This window comes from Pseudophryne corroboree, chromosome 1 (assembly GCF_028390025.1).
Source record: "Pseudophryne corroboree isolate aPseCor3 chromosome 1, aPseCor3.hap2, whole genome shotgun sequence".
In the NCBI taxonomy this organism is placed as follows: domain Eukaryota; kingdom Metazoa; phylum Chordata; class Amphibia; order Anura; family Myobatrachidae; genus Pseudophryne; species Pseudophryne corroboree.
The window spans coordinates 790,018,482-790,040,290 of NC_086444.1; the positions used below are offsets into that span (position 1 = coordinate 790,018,482).

The 21,809-nt window shown below is 44.1% G+C and overlaps 1 protein-coding gene across 1 annotated transcript in view; it reads right to left on the bottom strand.

Moving 5' to 3' along the window:
* BANK1 (B cell scaffold protein with ankyrin repeats 1) overlaps positions 1 to 21,809 on the bottom strand; it is a 1,166,863-nt gene that overhangs the window by 28,599 nt on the left and 1,116,455 nt on the right. The window contains exons 17-19 of the mRNA XM_063918381.1: positions 14,789 to 14,852; positions 11,918 to 12,099; positions 5,124 to 5,187 (exon numbers count right to left, since the gene is read on the bottom strand). Of these exons, the coding sequence (XP_063774451.1) occupies positions 5,124 to 5,187; positions 11,918 to 12,099; positions 14,789 to 14,852 (310 nt within the window). The remainder of the gene's footprint in view (positions 1 to 5,123; positions 5,188 to 11,917; positions 12,100 to 14,788; positions 14,853 to 21,809) is intronic.

Sequence of the window (21,809 nt, forward strand, 5' to 3'; positions counted from 1 at the left end):
GAAAATAAGATTTTAAACCTACCGGTAAATCCATTTCTCCTAGTCCGTAGAGGATGCTGGGCGCCCGTCCCAGTGCGGAAACTCTGCAAGACTTGTATATAGTTGTTGCTTACATAAGGGTTATGTTACAGTTGACATCGGTCTTGGACCGTTACTGTTGTTTGTTCATACTGTTAACTGGTTATGTATGTTCCAGGTTACATGATATGATTGGTGTGGGCTGGTATGAATTTTGCCCTTGGATTGCTAAATCCTGCCTTGTATTGTCCATCTCCTCTGGGCACAGTTCTCTAACTGAGGTCTGGAGGAGGGGCATAGAGGGAGGAGCCAGTGCACATAGTCAAAGTTTTTTTTAGGTGCCCTATCTCCTGCGGAGCCCGTCTATACCCCCATGGTCCTTACGGAGTCCCCAGCATCCTCTACGGACTAGGAGAAATAGATTTACCGGTAGGTTTAAAATCTTATTTTTGTCCCACTCTTCCATGCAGATCTTCTCTAGATCTGTGATGTTTTGGGGCTGTCGCCGGGCAACACGGACTTTCAACTCCTTCCACAGATTTTCTTTTGGGTTGAGGTCTGGAGACTGGCTAGGCCACTCCAGGACCTTATAATGCTTCTTATGGAGCCACTCCTTAATTGCCCTTGCAGTGTGTTTGGGGTCATTGTCATACTGGAAGACCCAGCCACGTTCCATCTTCAATGCTCTTAATGAGGGAAGGAGGTTTTTATCCAAAATCTCACGATACATGGACCCATTCATCCTCTCCTTAATACGGATCAGTTGTCCTGTCCCCTTTGCAGAAAAGGAGCCCCAAAGCATGATGTTTCAACCCCCATGCTTCACAGTTGGTATGGTATTCTTGGGATGCCATTCATCATTCTTCTCCCTCCAAACACGGCGAGTGGAGTTTATACCAAAAGGTTCGATTTTGCTCTCATCTGACCACATTACATTCTCCCAATCCTCCTCTGGATCATCCAGATGGTCACTGGCAAACTTTAGACGGGCCTGGACATGTGCTGGCTTAAGCAGGGGGACATTTCGGGTGCTGCAGGATTTCAATCCATGACGACGTAGTGTGTTACTAATGGTAACCTTTGTGACTGTGGTCCCAGCTCTCTTGAGGTCATTGACCAGGTCCCCCCGTTTAGTTCTGGACCGATTCCCCACTGTTCTCAAGATCATTGATACTCCACGAGGTGAGATCTTGCATGGATTCCCAGGTCAAGGGAGATTGTCAGTGATCTTGTATTTCTTCCATTTTTTAATAATTGTGCCAACAGTTGATCTCTTCTCACCAAGCTGCTTGCCTATTGTTGAGTAGCTCATCCCAGCCTTGTGCAGCTCTACAATTTTGTCCCTGGTGTCCTTAGACAGCTCTCTAGTCTTGGCCATGGTGGAGAGGTAGCAGTCTGACTGTTTGAGGGTGTGGACAGGTGTCTTTTATACAAATAACCAGTTCAAACAGGTGCATTAATACAGGTAACGAGTGGAGGATAGAAGAGCTTCTTAAAGAAGAAGTAACAGGTCTGTGAGAGCCAGAAATCATGCTGCTTGGTAGGTGTCCAAATATTTATTTTCCACAAGAATATACAAGTAAATTGTTTAAAAATCATACAATGTGATTTCCTGTTTATTTATTTTCAGATTCTGTCTCTCACAGTTGAAGTGTACCTATGATGGAAATTACAGACCTCTCTCATCTTTTTAAGTGGGTCCACTTGCACAATCAGTGGCTGTCCAAATACTTTTTTGCCCCACTGTATGTAGCAACACTGTAGCGGGACACTGGTGTATTTGCTAAACTGGGTGTTTTTAGAAGTGGAGATGTTACCCGTAGCAACAATGAGATTCTACTTATTACTTCTCTAGCACCTTCTAGAAGGTGATAACCAGAATCTGATTGCATCTCCGCTTCTAAAAACCTGCACTTTACTAAATATACCCCTAGGTCTCCACATTTGTTTGGTTTATGCATGTACGGGTGTTGTAACTATATTCTCTTATATAAGACCGGATAGCGCAACTTTTTAAACATAAATGATTGTTTCTATATTGATTTCTTGGAGAGGTGGTGTGAGCCTCCTTGTTTCAAGAGGCTACAGTTCGTGAGATTTTTGCGCAAATTTGTTTGTCATATTTATACATTTGTTGCCTTTGCTCAATTTATAATGATTGCCCTCCTTAAGAAGGTTATTGCGCTTCCTTATGTGCAGGCATTTGAACTATATCTGTCACAACCACCTATTGTTCTGGTAGTTTCATACATTTTGGATTACACATTTGGAAGTGATGCTTTGTACAATGGCGATATTCTGGCTTTTTAAATGGAAAGAAAAAATGACAAAGGGGATCATTCCGAGTTGATCGCACTCTGCTGATTTTCGCAGCGCAGCGATCAGGTAAAAAAACTGCAAAACTTTGCATGCGTATATGTACCACAAGGCGAACGTGCGTCGTACTGGTACAAACCACATTGTTGTTGTGCACTGCTTCTAGCGAAGATTCCATTCGCACAGCCAATCGCAAAGAGATTGACAGGAAGAGGGCATTTATGGGTGTCAACTGACCGTTTTCTGGGAATGGTAGGGAAAACGCAGGCGTGTCCAAGTGTTTGCAAGGCAGGGGGTATATTTACAAAGATTCGTGTTTTGGCCGTTTTGAAGGGTGTTTGAACTCGAATGGTATCGGGTGCATTTTACTGCAACTTTTTGAATCCTGATACGATCATTCACTAAGCTGCCGAGTTTTGCACAATTGTTTTTTCCGATGTCGATGTGATTCGTAATATCATGCAGTGTTTTACGGGAGTGATGAGTAAAACACTGCCTGACAAAACACAAGGAATCCCGTCCGGATCTGTGAGATCCGTGCAGGGCTTCATTGTGTACCTTAAAAAGGTTTTTAAAGTGTATAAGAATCTGGAAAAAATTGCGTGGGGTCCCCCCTCCTAAGCATAACCAGCCTTGGGCTCTTTGAGCCGGTCCTGGTTGAAAAAATATGGAAAAAAATTTGACAGGGGTTCCCCCATATTTGATCAACCAGCATCGGGCTCTGCGCTTGGTCCTGGTGCAAAAAATACGGGGGACAAAAAGCGTAGGGGTCCCCCGTACTTTTTGAACCAGCACCGGGCTCCACTAGTCAGAGAGATAATGCCACAGCCGTGGGACACTTTTATATAGGTCCCTGCGGCCCTGGCATTAAATCACTAACTAGTCACCCCTGGCCGGGGTACCCTGGAGGAGTGGGGACCCCTTAAATCAAGGGGTCCCCCCCCCCCCTCCAGCCACCCAAGGGCCAGGGGTGAAGCCCGAGGCTGTCCCCCCCATCCATGGGCTGCGGATGGGGGGCTGATAGCCAAGTGTAAAATAAAAGAATATTGTTTTTTGCACAAGAACTACAAGTCCCTGCAAGCCTCCCCCGCAAGCTGGTACTTGGAGAACCACAAGTACCAGCATGCGGGGGTTAAACGGGGCCCGCTGGTACCTATAGTTCTTCTGCAAAAAAAATACCCAAATAAAAACAGGACACACACACCTTGAAAGTACAACTTTATTACATACATTCCGACACACACATACTTACCTATGTTCACATGCCGACTCGGCCCACGTGTCGACGGCGATTCCAGGGTACCTGAAAATAAAATTATACTCACCTAAATCCTGTGTGTCGTGTCTTTTTGTAATAATCCACGTACTTGGCAAAACAAAAAAACGGAAACCCGACCACGCACTGAAAGGGGCCCCATGTTTACACATGGGACCCCTTTTCCCGACTGCCAGGACCCCCCCTGACTCCTGTCAAGAGGGTCCCTTCTGCCAACCTGGGAGCGCCACGTCATGGAACTCTCCTGATTGGCTGTGTGCTCCTGTAGTGTCTGTCAGGGAGCACACGGCACAGATACAATGTAGCGCCTTTAAGGGGTTCCCACTCCTCCAGGGTACCCCGGCCAGGGGTGATTAGTTGGGTATGTAATGCCAGGGCCGCAGGGACCAGTATAAAAGTGTCCCCCGGCTGTGGCATTATGTACCTGGCTAGTGGAGCCCGGTGCTGGTTTCAAAAATACGGGGGACCCCTACGCTTTTTGTCCCCCGTATTTTTGGAACCAGGACCAGGCGCAGAGCCCGGTGCTGGTTGAAGAAATATGGGGGAAACCCTGTCATTGTTTTCACCATATTTTTTCAACCAGGACCGGCTCAAAGAGCCCGAGGCTGGTTATGCTTAGGAGGGGGGACCCCACGCATTTTTTTTTCCTGTTTTTACACTAAACAGACCCTTTCCCATAGATAACCATGCACAGATCTCACTGATCTGTGCATGGTTATCCAAACTCGACTGGAAAAAGCAGGTCTATTTTTTTGCTGCTTTTTTTAACGATTCCAAAAAAAACAGACCCGCACTTGAGCACTCAGAAACTAACACCCAAATAGTGAATGCCCGTATTGTATGAAATAACAGCCGTGTTTGACCGATGGTCTATTCATTCGTATTTCGGAACTTTGCAAATCAAACCATTACCAATAGTCCAAACACTGCCGAGATTGGTGCTTAGTGAATTCCCGGACAAACTCGAATTCTTAGTAAATATTGGCCCAGGTATCTAACGTCAACTCCGAGACCTCAGTCACTGGAATCTCGCACAGGATAAGTAACTACAGGGCTGGTCTTATTTTGCACAAAATGTTTTTGTACCGTTCAGCTGCACATGCGATCGCACACTTGCAAAGCGAAAATACACTCCCATGTGGGCGGCGACTATGCGTTTGCACGGCTGCTAAAAGTAGCTAGCGAGCAAACAACTCGGAATGAGGGCCAAAGAATTGTGGTTTCACAAAGCTGCTGTTTAATAACTCTCCCCCTTAGTGACTTTGCGCGATATGAATATGTATCATCTGCTCAAATAACAAGGGGCAATTCAGTTTGCAGCGATCATGAGGCACTCTGCATTGAAGTACTGTCGCTTTGCTAGTTTTTCTTCACGCTCCATAGAGGTGTGCAGAAAAAGTAGTGATAATTCCATAATATAGTAAGCGGTAATGTGGTCAACTGGAAATCGTAGCAACGCATCAAAGAGAACTGAATTACCCCAAGAATAAATACAATGCTTTTCAGGCTTTACCGTATACTTTATCATCGTCTGGTTTATCTCCAATAATATTATCACGCAGCTGCTGCAGCTTTTTCTAAAAAAAATGCATAATAATTGAAATAACTATTTCAATACATGTTTATCACATCACAATCAATACAGAATACATTACATAATATCAAAGTAATGTTTTTCTCTAGTCATCATATAATGTGTTAGAGAAAAGTATTAAAGCTCTTGCTGCTCTTATCTCCTGCTGCCCTGAATTATAAATCAAATCTCCCAATTATTTGGATCACTTCACTGCAGCCAGGGACCAACAAGGAATTCCTGGACAAGGACAGTGATTTGTTATAGTCACTATGACTTATCTCAAGGCTCTGCTGTTGACTATGAGGTCATGCTGTATTCTGACCGCTGGCATCCCGACCGCCGGCATAACAAACCCAACCCCCTGGACCTGCTCACTGTAATGTGGTAGAAACTGAACTGGAGGGCATAATAATGTTACATAATATGAACTGGGGCACTGTAATGTGGCTCGATATGAACTGGGAACCTTGGATGTCATAATGTGAACTGGGGGTACTGTAATGTGGCACAATATGAAGTGGAGGCACTATAGGGTAGCATACTATGAACTGCGAGCACTGTAATGTGGCATAATATGAGCTGGGGACATTGTATGTCATAATGTGAATTGGGGTACTGTGTTGCATAATGTGTACTGGCAGCCCGGGTGTAGTATGGTATGCCGGTGGCCGGGCTCCTGCCGACCAGCATACCGGTGCCGGGAGCCCGACCGACGGCATACCAACAGCGTGGCGAGTGCATATGAGCCCCTTGCGGGCTGCTGCGCTCGCCACGCTGTGGGCACGGAGGTGCGCCAAGCTATTTATTCTCTCTCCAGGGGGGTCGTAAACCCCCAAGAGGGTGAAAAAGTGTTGGTATGCCGGCTGTCGGTATGCCTGCTGTCGGGATTACGGGGCCGGTATACTGTGCGCCGGGATCCCGACAGCCGGCAAACTGAAGACCACCCGGCAGCCCTACACGGTGACATACAGTAACATGGAATAGGGCACTGCTATGGAGCTTAGCATTAACTAAAATACTGCTATGGTTAAGAAAATGAACTTGGGAACTATTATGCAGCAAAAAATTAACAACTGCTTGCTGAGAGGTGTCACTCTAGAAGCATTCTGGCTACTGTCATATAGAAATATCTTGTAACCAGCATTTAACTACATAGATATGTTGCGCTAAACACTCCTGAATGGTGCGGCACACTTTGCATGGCATATTCTGCTAGCAACAATAATCTCTGTGAAACTAGTTTTCAAAATTAGATAAGTATGGGCAGGATGGTGGAACAAAATCTGGGAATAGCAAATTCCATAGGGAGGAGGCAATGCTAAAACTATGAGAATCATGTCATTTTAGCTTTGTCCCCTTCCCACAGACCCACGATTGTGGCATTTTCCTGCAATGGGGATGGGGCTCAAGGATATGCAGCCTGTTCCTGCCCCCTGAAATGATCAGGGGCAACTCTTCTCTGGGCTTCTCTAGGAGAGGAGGAAATTAAAGTTAGCAAATATCTCTAACTAATATAGGGTCCTATGCATCAAAGCTTGGAGAAAGATTTGGGGGTCTATGTACTAAGACGTAGAGAGAGATGAAGTGGATGGAGATAAAGGGGCAGATGTATTAAGCCTGTAAAAGTGATAAAGTGGAAGCTGATAACGCACCAGACAGTCAGCTCATAATTGTCATTTTTTCATACCCAAGCTCTCTCAAAGCTTTGATACATAGGCCCAAAAGTTGGTTGAATTAAAAAAAAGAAAGAAAAGAAAGAAAACATCTGGAAATATTCAGAATGCTTGGGATTTGGGATTTTCTGAAAGAGAGATTTTATGTAATTTGTAGCATAAAGTCTAAAATGTAATAAATGAAATTGAATAAGTATCCCTGATTTCCACATGCTGCTAGGTGATTCATTCTCTATTAATTGTTTAGCAGTGCACCATGTAAATATTATACTTGAAGATGCTCAGCATAATGTCAGCATGTATGACATCATTACAGAGCAGCAGCAATTCTTATCATCTTTACCTTTTTGAAGTCTTCTGGATAATGGGGTTTAAGCTAACGGTAACAATGGCTGCAATTTATTTTAATTTGTGAGTGAAATTATATTGGTAACTCTGCCAAAGCAATATTATTGAGTAACTCCACTCAAACACAATTTTGCTTTATTAAAATCACTATGCTGAGTACTACAACTTGAATAACTATTGATGCTGTATTTGAATTAGTGTTTCCCTCTGGAATCGCGTACTAAAGAATTTTATGCTATTTTTAAGCATTTTCCAGATTTAGGGGCTCATGTATCAAGCAGTGAAAATAGTGGAGAAGTTGCCTATAGCAACCAGTCAGCTTGGAAGTAGCATTTCTAAAATATATTATATAAAATGATAGGTAGAAGCTGATTGGTTTCTATGGGCAACTTGTCCACTGGTCCACATGGTAATTATGGATCAAAAAGTTTACAGTCAGAAGGTCGACAATGTCTAGCTTGACACCAAAAGATCAACATGCATAAAAGTTGACATGGTGAGAAAGTCGACAGGTCGACATGATAATGGTCGACACATGAAAATGTTGACATGAGTGTTTCATGATTTTGGGTGTTAAAATATTCCTTTCAGCTTGTGGGCCCACAATACATGCACCGCGCCCCCTTGCAAGGTTAGTTTTCCCAATTGTTGTCCATGTAGATAGTAAAGTGCGAAAAAGTCCTGAAAATGAAAAAATGAATTCCAAAAAACGCATGTCGACCTTTTCATGTGTCGACCATTGGCATGCCGACCTTTTGTTCATGTCAACCTTTTGTCCATGTCGACCAAATGCATGTCGAACATTTGGTGTACACCTCTTCACTGTCAACCTATCATCCGGATACTGGTCCGCTTCTCCACTCTTTTCACTGCCTTACACATCAGCCCATAGTACTGAGGGCTAGATTCATCAAGCTTGGACAGAGATAACGAGGAGAGACATAGTGGTATATGCAATTGCGGTCGAATTGCCGAAAATGTCGAAAAACGGGTCATTTTCGACACAAAAAACCTGTCGAATTTGATTCGACAATGCAATACAGTACTTTTTGACAAAAAACCTGCCGTTTCATTTTCGACTTTTGGCAATTCTACTTTTTTTCAATTCGACATGTCTGCAATGTTAAAATGCGGCTTTTCGACAAAAGTATATTCTATTGAAGAATGTCGATTCGACAACAGTGCTTTTCGACAGTCATTTCGTCAATTTCATTCCGCCTCATTTTCCTGTCGTGATTAAATTAAAAAAATTTAAAAACAAGAATTTTTTTGTGCTTTTTTTATTGCTAATAGCATATCTATTTATATTAGAAGGGATTATCTACTTGGTTTGTCCTTAGGAGTCACAAGTATTATTTAATCGATTTTTTAAAATAATATATATTTTTTTACTAACTACAATAATATGGAGAGATCAGTGCATGTTTTTAGGTTGGAAGGGGTGTGAAAGTGTTAAATTTCCTGAAAAAAAATGCGTGGGGTCCCCCCTCCTAAGCATAACCAGCCTCGGGCTCTTTGAGCCGGTCCTGGTTGTAAAAATACGGGGGGGGGAAATAACAGGGGTTCCCCCATATTTTAACAACCAGCACAGGGCTCTGCGTCCGGTCCTGGTGCAAAAAATACGGGGGACAAAAGACGTAGGGGTCCCCCATATTTTTCACACCAGCACCGGGCTCCACTAGCCAGAGAGATAATGCCACAGCCGGGGGACACTTTTATATAGGTCCATGTGGCCATGGCATTAAATCCCCAACTAGTCATCCCTGGCCGGGGTACCCTGGAGGAGTGGGGACCCCTTAAATCAAGGGGTCCCCCCCTCCAGCCACCCAAGGGCCAGGGGTGAAGCCCGAGGCTGTCCCCCCCATCCAAGGGCAGCGGATGGGAGGCTGATAGCCATGTGTTAAAAAAATATATTGGTTTTTTGAGGAAGAACTACAAGTCCCAGCAAGCCTCCCCCGCAAGCTGGTACTTGGAGAACCACAAGTACCAGCATACGGGGGGGAAACGGGCCCGCTGGTACCTGTAGTTCTACTACAAAAAAATACCCAAATAAAAACAGTACATACACACCGTGACCGTATAACTTTATTACATACATGCACACCTACATACATACATACATACATACATACTTACCTATGTTGACACGAAGAGTAGGTCCCCTTCTCCACGTAGAATCCACGGGGTACCTGTAAATAAAATTATACTCACAACAATCCAGTGTAAATCGGTCCTCTTCTTGTTTGTAATCCACGTACTTGGCAAAAAAAAAAACCCTGAAGAACCCAAACCACGCACTGAAAGGGTCCCATGTTTACACATGGGACCCCTTTCCCCGACTGGCGGGACCCCGTGTGACTGCTGTCAAAGAGGGTCCCTTCAGCCAATCAGGGAGTGCCATGTCATGGCACTCTCCTGATTGGCTGTGCGCGCCTGAGCTGTCAATCAGGCTGCGCACTCGATATACACTGTAGCGCATAGGAGCTCCATTGTATCCAATGGTGGGAACTTTGCGGTCAGCGGTAGACCGTGAGGTTATGTGGGGTCACTCTTGTGGTCTACCGCTGACCGCAAAGTTCCCACCATTGCATACAATGGAGCCCCTATGCGCTACAGTGTATCTCGAGTGCGCCGCCTGATTGACAGCTCAGGCGTGCACAGCCAATCAGGAGAGTGCCATGACGTGGCGCTCCCTGATTGGCTGAAGGGACCCTCTTTGACAGCAGTCACGGGGGGTCCCGCCAGTCGGGGAAAGGGATCCCATGTGTAAACATGGGACCCCTTTCAGTGCGTGGTCCGTGTTTTCCGTTTTTTTTATTTTGCCAAGTACGTGGATTACAAACAAGAAGAGGACCGATCTACACAGGATTGTTGTGAGTATAATTTTATTTACAGGTACCCCGTGGATTCTACGTGGAGAAGGGGACCGACTCTTCATGTCAACATAGGTAAGTATGTATGTATGTAGGTGTGCATGTATGTAATAAAGTTATACTATCACGGTGTGGGTGTACTGTTTTTTCTTGGGTATTTTTTTGTAGTAGAACTACAGGTACAAGCGGGCCCGTTTCCCCCCCGCATGCTGGTACTTGTGGTTCTCCAAGTACCAGCTTGCGGGGGAGGCTTGCTGGGACTTGTAGTTCTTCTACAAAAAACAATATTCTTTTTTTTGACACATGGCTATCAGCCCCCCATCCTCCGCCATTGGATGGGGGGACAGCCTCAGGCTTCACCCCTGGCCCTTGGGTGGCTGGAGGGGGGGACCCCTTGATTTAAGGGGTCCCCACTCCTCCAGGGTACCTCAGCCAGGGGTGACTAGTTGGGGATTTAATGCCACGGCCGCATGGACCTATATAAAAGTGTCCCCCGGCTGTGGCATTATCTCTCTGGCTAGTGGAGCCCAGTGCTGGTGTGAAAAATACGGGGGACCCCTATGTCTTTTGTCCCCCGTATTTTATGCACCAGGACCGGACGCAGAGTCCGGTGCTGGTTGTTAAAATACGGGGGAACCCCTGTCATTTTTTTCCTTGTATTTTTACAACCAGGACTGGCTCAAAGAGCCTGAGGCTGGTTATGCTTAGGAGGGGGGACCCCACGCAATTTTTTTCACAATTTTTTGAACACTTTTGTGCCGTCCATGAAGTCGAATCCAAGCTGCCGACTATTCGTCAATTGGTCCGTTTTTTGACAGCGGGACTGTCGAATCCGTTATGTATTGAATATGTCGAATTCGGGTCCCGGTGGGAGGGTTTCGACTGTCAAATTGTGTCGAATTGAAAAACGGTCGAATTCCAGCCGGAATTCGACCGCAATTGCATATACCCCATAAAGTACCAACTAATCATGTTACAGACTGTGTTTGAAAAATAAATAAATAAATAATTAACAGAAGCTGACAGGTTGGTACTGTCTCTCTCTCTCTCTCTCTCTCCACTTTATCACTCTCTACGCTTTGATTAATCTAGTCCTAAAATTCTTATATGCACATAGCACAGGATAGCTTTATATGCTACACAGTGTTTATTGTGATAGTAATACAGTAAGTAATTTCCATATAATTATATTTATATCATTCTGAAATGCAGTATTACCAAACTGGCTGTGGAGTGCACTAAAATAGCTCTTTGACTCTTTCACTGACAAACGTTTGTAGTGATATTTTACTGAACCAGATATTCCATTACAGAGCTTGGGCGATATTCAATTGATTTACGCCCCCAATCTCCCATCTAAAGTGACAGGAGATTGCGGGGTGCAATTCAATTGTTGTTTTTTTTGCGCTGATCGCACCAATAAAGATCGGGTTTAGTCGCATACAGTAGCTAAAACTGACCAAACGGCTAAGCGCGCTTGCGAAAAGTGCTGTTTGGGCACCCAAACAGGTAATTTATTATGCATTACAGCTCGCCACCCCTGGGGGGTGCGTGCTGAAACGCAGGCAGCCATCGCACCCAAACGGAGCTACAATTGAGTAGCTCCATTTGGGTGCCATCTAGTGGCTGCCGGTAGAACAACATTTGAATATCGCCTATTGGGTCTTACAATAAAGTGAATGTATTTTGTACAGTTAGGCGGACTGTCTGCACCAGGTGAATAGGCCCTGACTAAATAAGTAGATGAATTCTGGATTTCTCATTTTCACAAGCATTATTGCAATTTTATCTCTGCAAACCTATAAACTATTAGATAAATGCTTTTATGCCTTTGTACCTGTTGAAGGAGGTCTAGACCACTTTTTTCATTCTGCCAATGGTGGAATTTTTGAAGCGCTTCATCCATACTGATAATTCCCAATTTCACCTGTTCTTGCAGCATTATCAGCTCATCTTGGCCACTAGGCACACACTGCTGAGGCGGAACATAAGCCTCAGGTTTAGCTGCGTGCACTGTGCCTGCAAACAGTAGATTGATAGTGTTATTAATAAGTACTCTGTCAGTCAGCTTTATAATATTACAGCCTGCTTAAATAAATAATAATGTGGCTCAAATGAAATTGTACAGTTATTGTACAATACTGTGTAGGTCCATCGCTGACAGTATAAGAACAATTGGTGTATTACTCAATATCATATTAGCTTTGGGTAAACCAATTTATGAAAGGACTGCACTTTTTATATTTATCAGTAGTTTATTCATATATAGTAGTACATGCAGTGTTTATGGATATTTACATTACAGTAAGTGACAAAAGGATCACATTTTTCCCCAAAATTATGTAGAAACAGCAGTTTCTGCATAATTTTATGAATTGTTACTATGTACTAACAATCCTAATGATCCTAATGCAGGAGATTTCAGGAAAAAATACCATAAAAATAAAGGTAAAACTAAAATAAAGGCATATCTCTCCATCTTAAATACTAGGTGCTTCATCGCGCTCTACGGGCGCTCTTCACACCGTTGCAAGGGGCTACGCCCCCTTAACCCCTGCATACCTTTCTGGGGTTCAATATTTGTATTATATGGTGCATTACCTGCATTCCTAGATTTGATAGTGGTTAAATATTGCACGACGAAAGGGTGTCCGATGGTGAAGGAGGCATAGACCCTTGCGACGGCGTGAACAGAGCCTGCAGGGCACAATGTACAGAATGAAGCGTGTGCGGGGGATGGGGGGGGGTCACGGATGGGGGAGGGGGGATGGTAGATGTTGTGAGTGGGGGAGAGGCGGGAGAGTGGGGGCCTTGGATGGAGGAGGGGGTCCGGAGGCGCTGCGGGTGGGTGAGGGGCAGGGTGCCGCGGGTGGGGGAGGGGCAGGTGCGGGGCTGTTGCATATGGGGGAGGGGTTAAAAATAGATGTAATAGAGTGAGAGAGAGATTGATGTATAGCTATATATAAACCATGTTACTGTATTACACTGAAAACTTTCAGATGGATGTTACTGTCCCAGGACCTATAACTGTAATTTTATTTTTAACAATATATAGGACACGGATAAGGATGCATGTGGTATAGATATACCCGCATGAAGAGGTATATGGTGTAATTAGACAGAAAGAGGAGTGTTGGTACAATGAGGAACAGGGGCAGCTGTGTCCTCTCTCTACACCATCCGATCCGTCAGGTGCAGAAACCCGGGCACGCCGTGCATGCAACCCTCCGCACGACCGCACGCATCAGGTGCACCAGTCCCCTCTGCATGCAGTAGGAGTAGGGGGACGGGGCCTCGCGCTGCTCCCAGGGCCAATGGCCGCAGGCTGTGCAGTCACGTGCTCGGTGCTGGGCTTGCGCCCTACACTTGGTGTATGAGGGATAAGGAGGAGGCGGTGGAGCATCACCGGGATACCGGTAACTATGGGGAGAACCAGAGGGGGTTATGGCTCCTGGCCTCCTGGTGAGGGATTATCAGGGAGGCAGGCAGGAGCCGGTGGTATCGACCCTGTATGGGAGCAGCAGAGCATAGACAGTGTATGAATAGAGTTCGGATAGGTTCTCATCAGTGAGGGTCACACAGACACACAGCTAGCCGGGCACGGTGTGAAGCGAAGAGAGGGCGCTGTATGTGTGACCTGTCAGTGTCCCTCCTGCGTGCTGTGCATGCATTCAGCATACCATCCCCCTATATATTTGGGCAGATCTGTGACTCTATGACTCTGACTCTGCCCAGCATTGTGACTCTGCCCAGCGTTAGGAAATGAGTCACAGAGTCACAGATCTGGGCAAATATATAGGAGATTAATTGACACTCTCTTGCTGCAGAATTTATATCACTTCTAATTGTTTTAAATGTCTGCTCACACAATTTATCATGCAGTAGGCTGCTGTTATATTTTTCCTTATTCAATAATTCCCTCATCTACTCACACAGCCATCAAATCAAGTATATACACGTGAGGTAATCCCCTCTCAATAACACTGTTTATATATGTGGCGTAGTGGGCAAATATGGCATTGTTGAGTGTTATGAGGGCATGGGTGCGCTCCCAGGGGTCAAGTCAACCTTAGATCCTATGCCTCCGCAATATCTAATTGCGGATGCATTGGGGGGGGGGGGGGGGGGTAGTCTTACACATGCTGGGTGGCCTTGCCCTGTGCTTCGCAGCCCCAGCCTGTGCAGAGATGAACACAGATCTGGCTACATATGCAGCCATCTGTGTTCATCTCTGAATCATCCCTTGTGTCTGTTACAACCACCTCATTAATCTGGTAGTTTGATCAATTTTGAATTACAAATTTGGAAGTGATTCTTTGTACAATATATTCTGGCTACTTTACGTCAGTCTGGCTTTTTAAACTGAAAGAAAAAACGACAAAGAATTGTGGTTCCACAAAACTGCTGTTTAATAAATCTCCCCCTTAGTCATTTTGCGTGATATGAATATATGACGCAAAATGATATATATGATATATCATCTTTTAAAAAAACAGGAGGCAATTCAGTTTGCAGTGATCATGAGGCACTCTGTACTGAAGTACTGTTGCTTTGCTAGTTTTTCTTCACGCTCTATAAAAGTGTTCAGAAAAAGTGGGGATAATTCCATAATATAGTAAGCAGTAATGTGATCAACTGGAAATCGCAGCAACGTATCAAAGAGAACTGAATAACCCCAAGAATAAATGCAATGCCTTTCAGGCCTTACCATATACTTTATCAACATCTGGTGTATCTCCAATAATATTATCATGCTGCTGCTGCAGCTTTTTCTAAAAATAAAAAAATGTATGAGAATTTACATAACTATTTCAACACATGTTTATCTCATCACAATCAATACAGAATACATTACATAACATCAGAGTAATGTTTTTCTTCAGTTATCATATAATGTGTTAGATAAAAGTATTAACATTCTTGCTGTTCTTATCTCCTGCTGCCCTGCATTATAAATCAAATCAAATTTTCCAATTCTTTGGATTCTTCACTGCAGCCAGGGACCACCAAGGAATTTCCGGACAAGGACAGTGATTTGTTGTTGTCACTATGACTTCTCTCTAGGCTCTGATGTCAACTCTCAGTAAATCCTTGTGGGATCCCCGGAAGAATAAACTAAAGCTAGCCTGACCCCTGTGATCTATGTCTTCCTATCTCAGCATCTGCGGCTGGTGCTAATGTGTGTTAGCTGTGGGGTGTATTATTAGTAATCTTTAGTTAAACACACAAAAAAGACAATACAACAAAAAAAAATTAAATCCATTTTTTTACAAAGCGATGATCATTAAAGTAAGAAATCACACAAAGCCAAATTGTATTTGGAATTTATCATATATATTGTGCTGAATAAGAAGAAAGAACTAACACAGTGAATAGTTGCAAACAAGAAATCCAGTATTGCAGACAGCACTGTTAGTATCAATAAATGCAAAATTTCCCAGATGATATGGTTACTAATGTTATATAGAAATATCTCGTAACCAGCATACATATACGCCCATGTGTTGTGATAAACACTCCCTTTGGGTAGAGCATGACATGCCCCCTCAATAGCATGCCACACTTTACATGGCACATTCTACTACCAACTATAATCTCCCTGAAACTAGTTTTCAAAGTAGACAAGCATGGGCAGGATGGGGAAATAATTACAGGAATAGCGAGCACGTAGGGAGGGGGCAATGCAAAAATTATGCCAATCATGTCATTTTAGCTTTGTCCCCTTCCCATAGACCCATGATTTGCAGCATTTTGCTGCAATGGGGATGGGGCTTAATGATGTGCAGCCTGGCCCTGCCCCCTGAACTGATCAGGTGCAACTCCTCTCTGGGAATTCATCTCTATTAGTGGAGATAAATGAAAGTTAGTGAAGTCATTTTTTTTTTGTAGCAACGAAAGAAAGTGAAACTGGACCCAAGTGCGCTCAATGAACAATCTGCAGCCCAACTTGTCTAATACCATATAAAGGAGGATTCCCCTCCACCACAATGTGCAACAAACAGAATTAGGTATGACTGCAGTTTCATCTGTCTGCAGAAACTCACAGTTTGCCGGCTCCCGCTGTCCACTCTGACGGGGGGAGCTCATCACAGCCGCGTATGAGCTTGGAGTTGCTCATCCTCCTGGATACCCCCTGTTCACTCTGCTGGCTAAACTAGCCATAACTGTGCTACTGGTGGGCTCTGTAGCTTACTGTGTCAATCTTCTGTGTGGGCTTTTTGGAGCAGTTGTTGCCTCTCTGTTGTTTACTACTACAACCAGATCATGATGGTAACCTGGTGTTAAATCCACTTGAGAGAAAAACAGACCAGGATATTGCATCTGACACCATCTAGACAACAGCGCCGGATAAGTCATACCTAATTCTTTTTTTATCCATAATAATTTTTATTAAAGGTTTTGTTCCGATTAACCCGGAAGGGGGAGGGGGATGCAGAAAAGAAGAAGGAGGGCAATAGGGAAGGGTAGGGGAGGGTGAAGCAAGTTCAAATATAAAAAAAGACACAAACTTAAATATAAATAGAAAACATACATATACAATATGATGTATCATAGCAGGAGCAAATCCGGAGGGAGGACATAGCCCCAAACACATATCGCAGTACATGAAATCACACATAATCCCCCATGTACTGCATATAATTAACTCAAATCAAATAACAGAGTAGCCCCATCAATCGAGATCGAATACGCTTGCCAGCGGGACCACTTAACCATCGGGGAATTAGATCTAGAGGAGTATGGGAGTCCCATGGTCTCCATCTGAAAAGAATGCTGTATTTTCAGAATAATGTTAAGTAGTGAGGGCGGGGAGGGGCTCTTCCAATCCTCAGCTATAGCAGCTCTGGTAGCAATAAAAATATTACCTAAAACATAATGATCCCCATTTGCTATATCATTTGGGTAAATATGTAATAACGCTAATGTGGGCAGTTCCTGCAGAGGTGTATGGATAACATTCGAGGCCAACGCAAATACCTCTCTCCACAGCTGTCGTAATTTCGGGCATGACCAAAATACATGAAAGATGTCAGCTACTTCTGAGCAATTCCTCCAACATAAATTGGAGACCATAGGCCAGATTTTATGTAATTTGGCAGGGGTAAAATAGAGGCCATTCAGTAATTTTAAAATGCATTTCTACGTGGTTGTTACATTTAGACATCCTATGGGATGATAAAAAGTTCGACCCCCATTGCTGCTGTGAGAGGGAGCATCCCAAGTCCTTCTCCCATTTAAGTTGAATGCTAGATTTTTCCCCCCAATCAACCTCCTGAGCACCAGAGTACCAAAACTTAATAGAGCTTTTGCAATAACCCAAAGCGAGTTTCGCCAATATATTAGGAGGAGGCAAGAGTATTGGACCTGAAGATCAAAAGGAGCAAGATAGCCAATGCACAATATGATTATATGAAAACAATTCTCGAGTGGGGAGATGGTATTGCCGCTGCAGGACACTAAACGGAGTAATCGCTATACCATCTATGAGCTCAGAGATGGAATCAATACAACAAGAGATCCATGTAGTAAGGTTTAGGTCTGGAATTAATTTCGATAGAGCAATAAGGGAGAGCTTTCGGGAAGGGAGAGAGACAGATTTAGGGGAATCCCACGCAATGAGGGAGTCAGCAATAGCCCGTGAGGTAAAGCGTGAGGGGGGCCTCTGTTGGGTCAGGACCCACAGTAGGTCAAGTAAGGGAATGCGGGTGTATAGATGTCTCTCTAAATCCACCCACTGTTTCCTGCCTGAAGGTAGGGACCAGTCACTTATTTGGGCCACAATACAAGCAAATTTATATTTTCTTAAGTCAGGTATGTTCAGCCCTCCAAATTCCCTCGGTCTCATTAAGCGCTTGTTTGCAATTCGGGGGGGTATGTTCTTCCAGATATAATTTAAAATCAATGAGTGAATTCGACTTATAATTTTCATGGGAACAATGTAGGGGATTGCTCGGAAAAGATACATTAGCCGTGGCTAAAAGCAGCAATTCTGGCCAACCAAGATATCTCCAAACTAAACCAAGATTTACATAAAGAGTCTATCTGGGATAGCATCGGGGTATAATTAATTTCTGTTACAGTAGATAGGGAATTAGGGATATTAATACCAAGATAGATAACAAAAGTCCTTCTTCCAGTTATATTTATAGCGGAGTTGAAGAGCGGAATGCTGCATGGAGTCCAAATTAAATGGCAAAGCCTCCATTTTGGCCTTGTTCAACTTATAGAACGACGCTGAGCCGAATTGGTCTATAATCCCATGGAGGATCGGCAATACAGTCATAGGTTTCGTCACAAATAGGAAGACATCGTCAGCAAATAGACTGATCTTATGGCGAGATGAACCCACGCTTATACCCGGGAAAGTGGAGGCTTGGCGTATCACCAGTGCGAGGGGTTCTATTGCTAAAATATACATAAGAGGAGACAGAGGGAACCCCTGCCTGGTTCCGTTAGAGATATTAAAGGGTGAAGAAGTAAAACTGTTACTAAACACCACAGCAGTAGAGGAGCTATACAGTGCCGAAATTGAGGATATGATGGGGCCCCGTAAGCCGAATCTAGATAAAGTATCGTAGCGAAAGCCCCAATGCAGCCTGTCAAATGCTTTCTCAGCGTCTAGGGAAAGGAAGATTGCCTCGACCCTTTCATGAGAGATCTATTCGGCAAGGTCAAAGGCTCTCCTCGTATTATCTGATGCCTGACATCCTCCCATGAAACCTACCTGGTCCGGATGGATCAAACTAGGGATGAGGGGAGATAGCCTATTTGCAATTAGTTTAGAACAATTTTTTAGATCTGTGTTGAGCAGGGCGATTGGTCTATAATTCTGACAGAGGGACGGGTCCTTTCCCGGTTTGGGGATTGTAACATTACGAGCTTGTAACAGTTCCTCTGGGAGAGAACCATACTCGGTAGCATGATTATAAAGAGCAGAGAGCGACGGAATAAGATCCGAAGCATATTGCTTGTAGAAGGAGTTGGTAAAACCATCCGGGCCAGGGGCCTTCGCCAGTGGCAAAGATTTGATGACCAACGCTATTTCCTCCGAAGACCAAGGTGCACTAAGGGAGTCCGCCTCACTTAAAGATAACTGGGGAAATTGCAGGTCGTCTAAAAAGGAGGAGATCAAGGAGGGAGTGGGCTGGATACTATCGGGATCTAAGGCTAAATTATACAGGTTGGTATAAAACTTTGCAAAGGCATTCGCTATATCCTGACGGGTTCAACAACTTTCGGGCGTCTGGAGTTCGAATGCATTTGATCCTATTTCTAGTTTGACGCAATCGTAATTTGTGAGCTAAGAATTTACCGGATTTATTACCTAAAGAATAAAATTTCTGTTGAAGTTTAGCGTAGGCCTGTTGCATGCGGCTTAAAAATAAGTTTTGAAGCTGGTTCCTAATTGAGATTATTTCGCGTTTCAAACGGCGAGAGGGTCGGGATCTATTAAGAGATTCTGCCTGAAGGAGTTGTGTCTCCAAAGCTTCTTGTTGAGACAAATATTGTCTTTTCAATCTAGCCCCTGTTTGGATAATGGCACCCTGCAGAACCGCCTTTAAGGCGCACCAATGCACAGGAATGGACGTATCCAAAGAGGAGTTAGTTGCCAAGTGCAAAGATAATGCAGCAGCGATAGAGGAAGATGCTTCTGGAGACTTCAAAATATACTCCGGTAGTCTCCAAGGTCTAGGAAAGAACTGAGAAGGAGCGGTTTTCCATGACCATGTCACCGCCGCATGGTCTGACCAAGTGACTGGCGAGATGGTCGACCTAGCCGAACGTTGTAGGGACCACTTATCTACAACTATCAAATCTATGCAGTTGTGGACATGGGAGAAAAAGGTGTAGTCTTTAACTGTAGGAAATTGTTTGTGCCAAGCATCATATAAATCAAACTCCACCAGTAGATGGCCCAACTTAGACTGGGGATGAGACCCTCGAAGGGGACTATGGGGGAGGAGGGGATTTATCGAGCTTTTCATCAGGGACCAGGTTGAAATCACCCATAACAACTAGCCTACCCTTCTGAACCTTGTGGACGTTAGTAAACAACTTACGTAAGAAAGGAATTTGACTAGTATTTGGGGCGTACAGGGAGACAAGCGTAACTTCAACATCCTCCAGTTTCCCAACTAGAATCAAATACTTTACCTCTTTATCAGAAATTTGAGAATACAGGTCAAAATGGATAGAGTTGTGAAATAAATGAGCTACCACGTTTTTCTTAAAGGGGCCATTTGCAAAGTAACCTACCGGGAATCAAAGATTATGGAGAGTAGGAGGGGCAGAGGTCTGGAAATGCGTTTCCTGGATGCCAACAACCCTAGCTCTTTCCTTATGAAAAGTCTCCAAGGCTTGGCGTCTCTTACAAGGGGAATTCAGGCCATGTACATTCAAAGAATAAAACGTAACCATTAGGATGGATCAGGAGATCAAGTTCAATCATGGTATAGTCAGAAATGAATTTGGACTTTACAAAGGGGAACAGGAACAGGGGGGGAGAGGGAGAAGAAAGAGCAAAAGTGGCAAAGAGGAAAGAAAAGAAGAGAAAAAAAGAAAAAGCCCTGTATTCAGGGCCACAATGTTTGCCACAGAAAAAACATGGTGGCAAAGCAAAAACCATTGGGAGAATGGGCTCTAAAGGGTCTCACTCACACCATAAACCAGAGTTGTCGAGGAAAACAGAACTAGTAAACGCAACAAACACAGCACACCAGCCACCTCGGTCAACTGAGGCACGAGTTAGTGGGCTATACATCATACAATAGAATAGTAGTACCCAGAGTCACAAATTGACTCGCCTAGGTATATTAATCAACAGAAAAAGAGAACCATGAAATCAGTCCCGGACCTCGTTCCTAACAGGGAGCAAACGACTACGGAAACTATAAAAGCCCATAGGGACTCAAAACACAGAAATGCGAAATCTGAGGAGAAACAGTGGAACTAGTATATATTCAACAGAGGGCCTCTATAAAAACCATCTGGACTAATGAATGCACTCAGAGTATCAATCAAAAGAAAACAAACAACACAATAGTGTCAGATTTCAGGTATCCGACACTGGGGTCGGCGAAGCAACCTTAGAGTGCGTGATACGAATGTCCCAGTCGTCTATCAGCTTTATTCCGGCTTCAAATGTGGAGATTATACATGATGAAGAGTCATATCTAATGATCAGCTTGACCGGGAATGCCCATCTATACTGGATGTTGTTATCCCTGAGCGCGATCGTAATCGGGCGGAATACCCGTCTCTTATCCAGAGTAAATTGGGACAGGTCAGGGTAAATTTGTAAGCCTCCCATAGCGTCAGAGTCCTCTGCTTGTCGAGTGGTCCTGAGGATATCCTCCTTAATATGAAAAAAAGGGAACCCTCAACAAAGTGGCCCTCGGGAAACTAGATGAGAATCCACCACGTGGTTTGGGTAAGCGGTGGACACGGTCAATAAGCAAACCTTGCTGTTACGCAGCTGGGAGAAGCTACCGGAACAATTTGGTAACATAATCTCTCAGTTCTGCCGGAGCCACCGAGTCAGGTACACCTCTAATCTTGAGATTGTTTCTCCTCGATCTGTCCTCCAAACCGGCTATCTTTTCACGTAGCGAGGAGACATCATTTTGTAAATCAGAATGTGAGGTGAGCAGATCGTTATGAGATGACACTAGCTCCTGCATTTTATCCTTGAGATGTTCAGTGCGTCCTGCAATGCTCACTAAATCAGC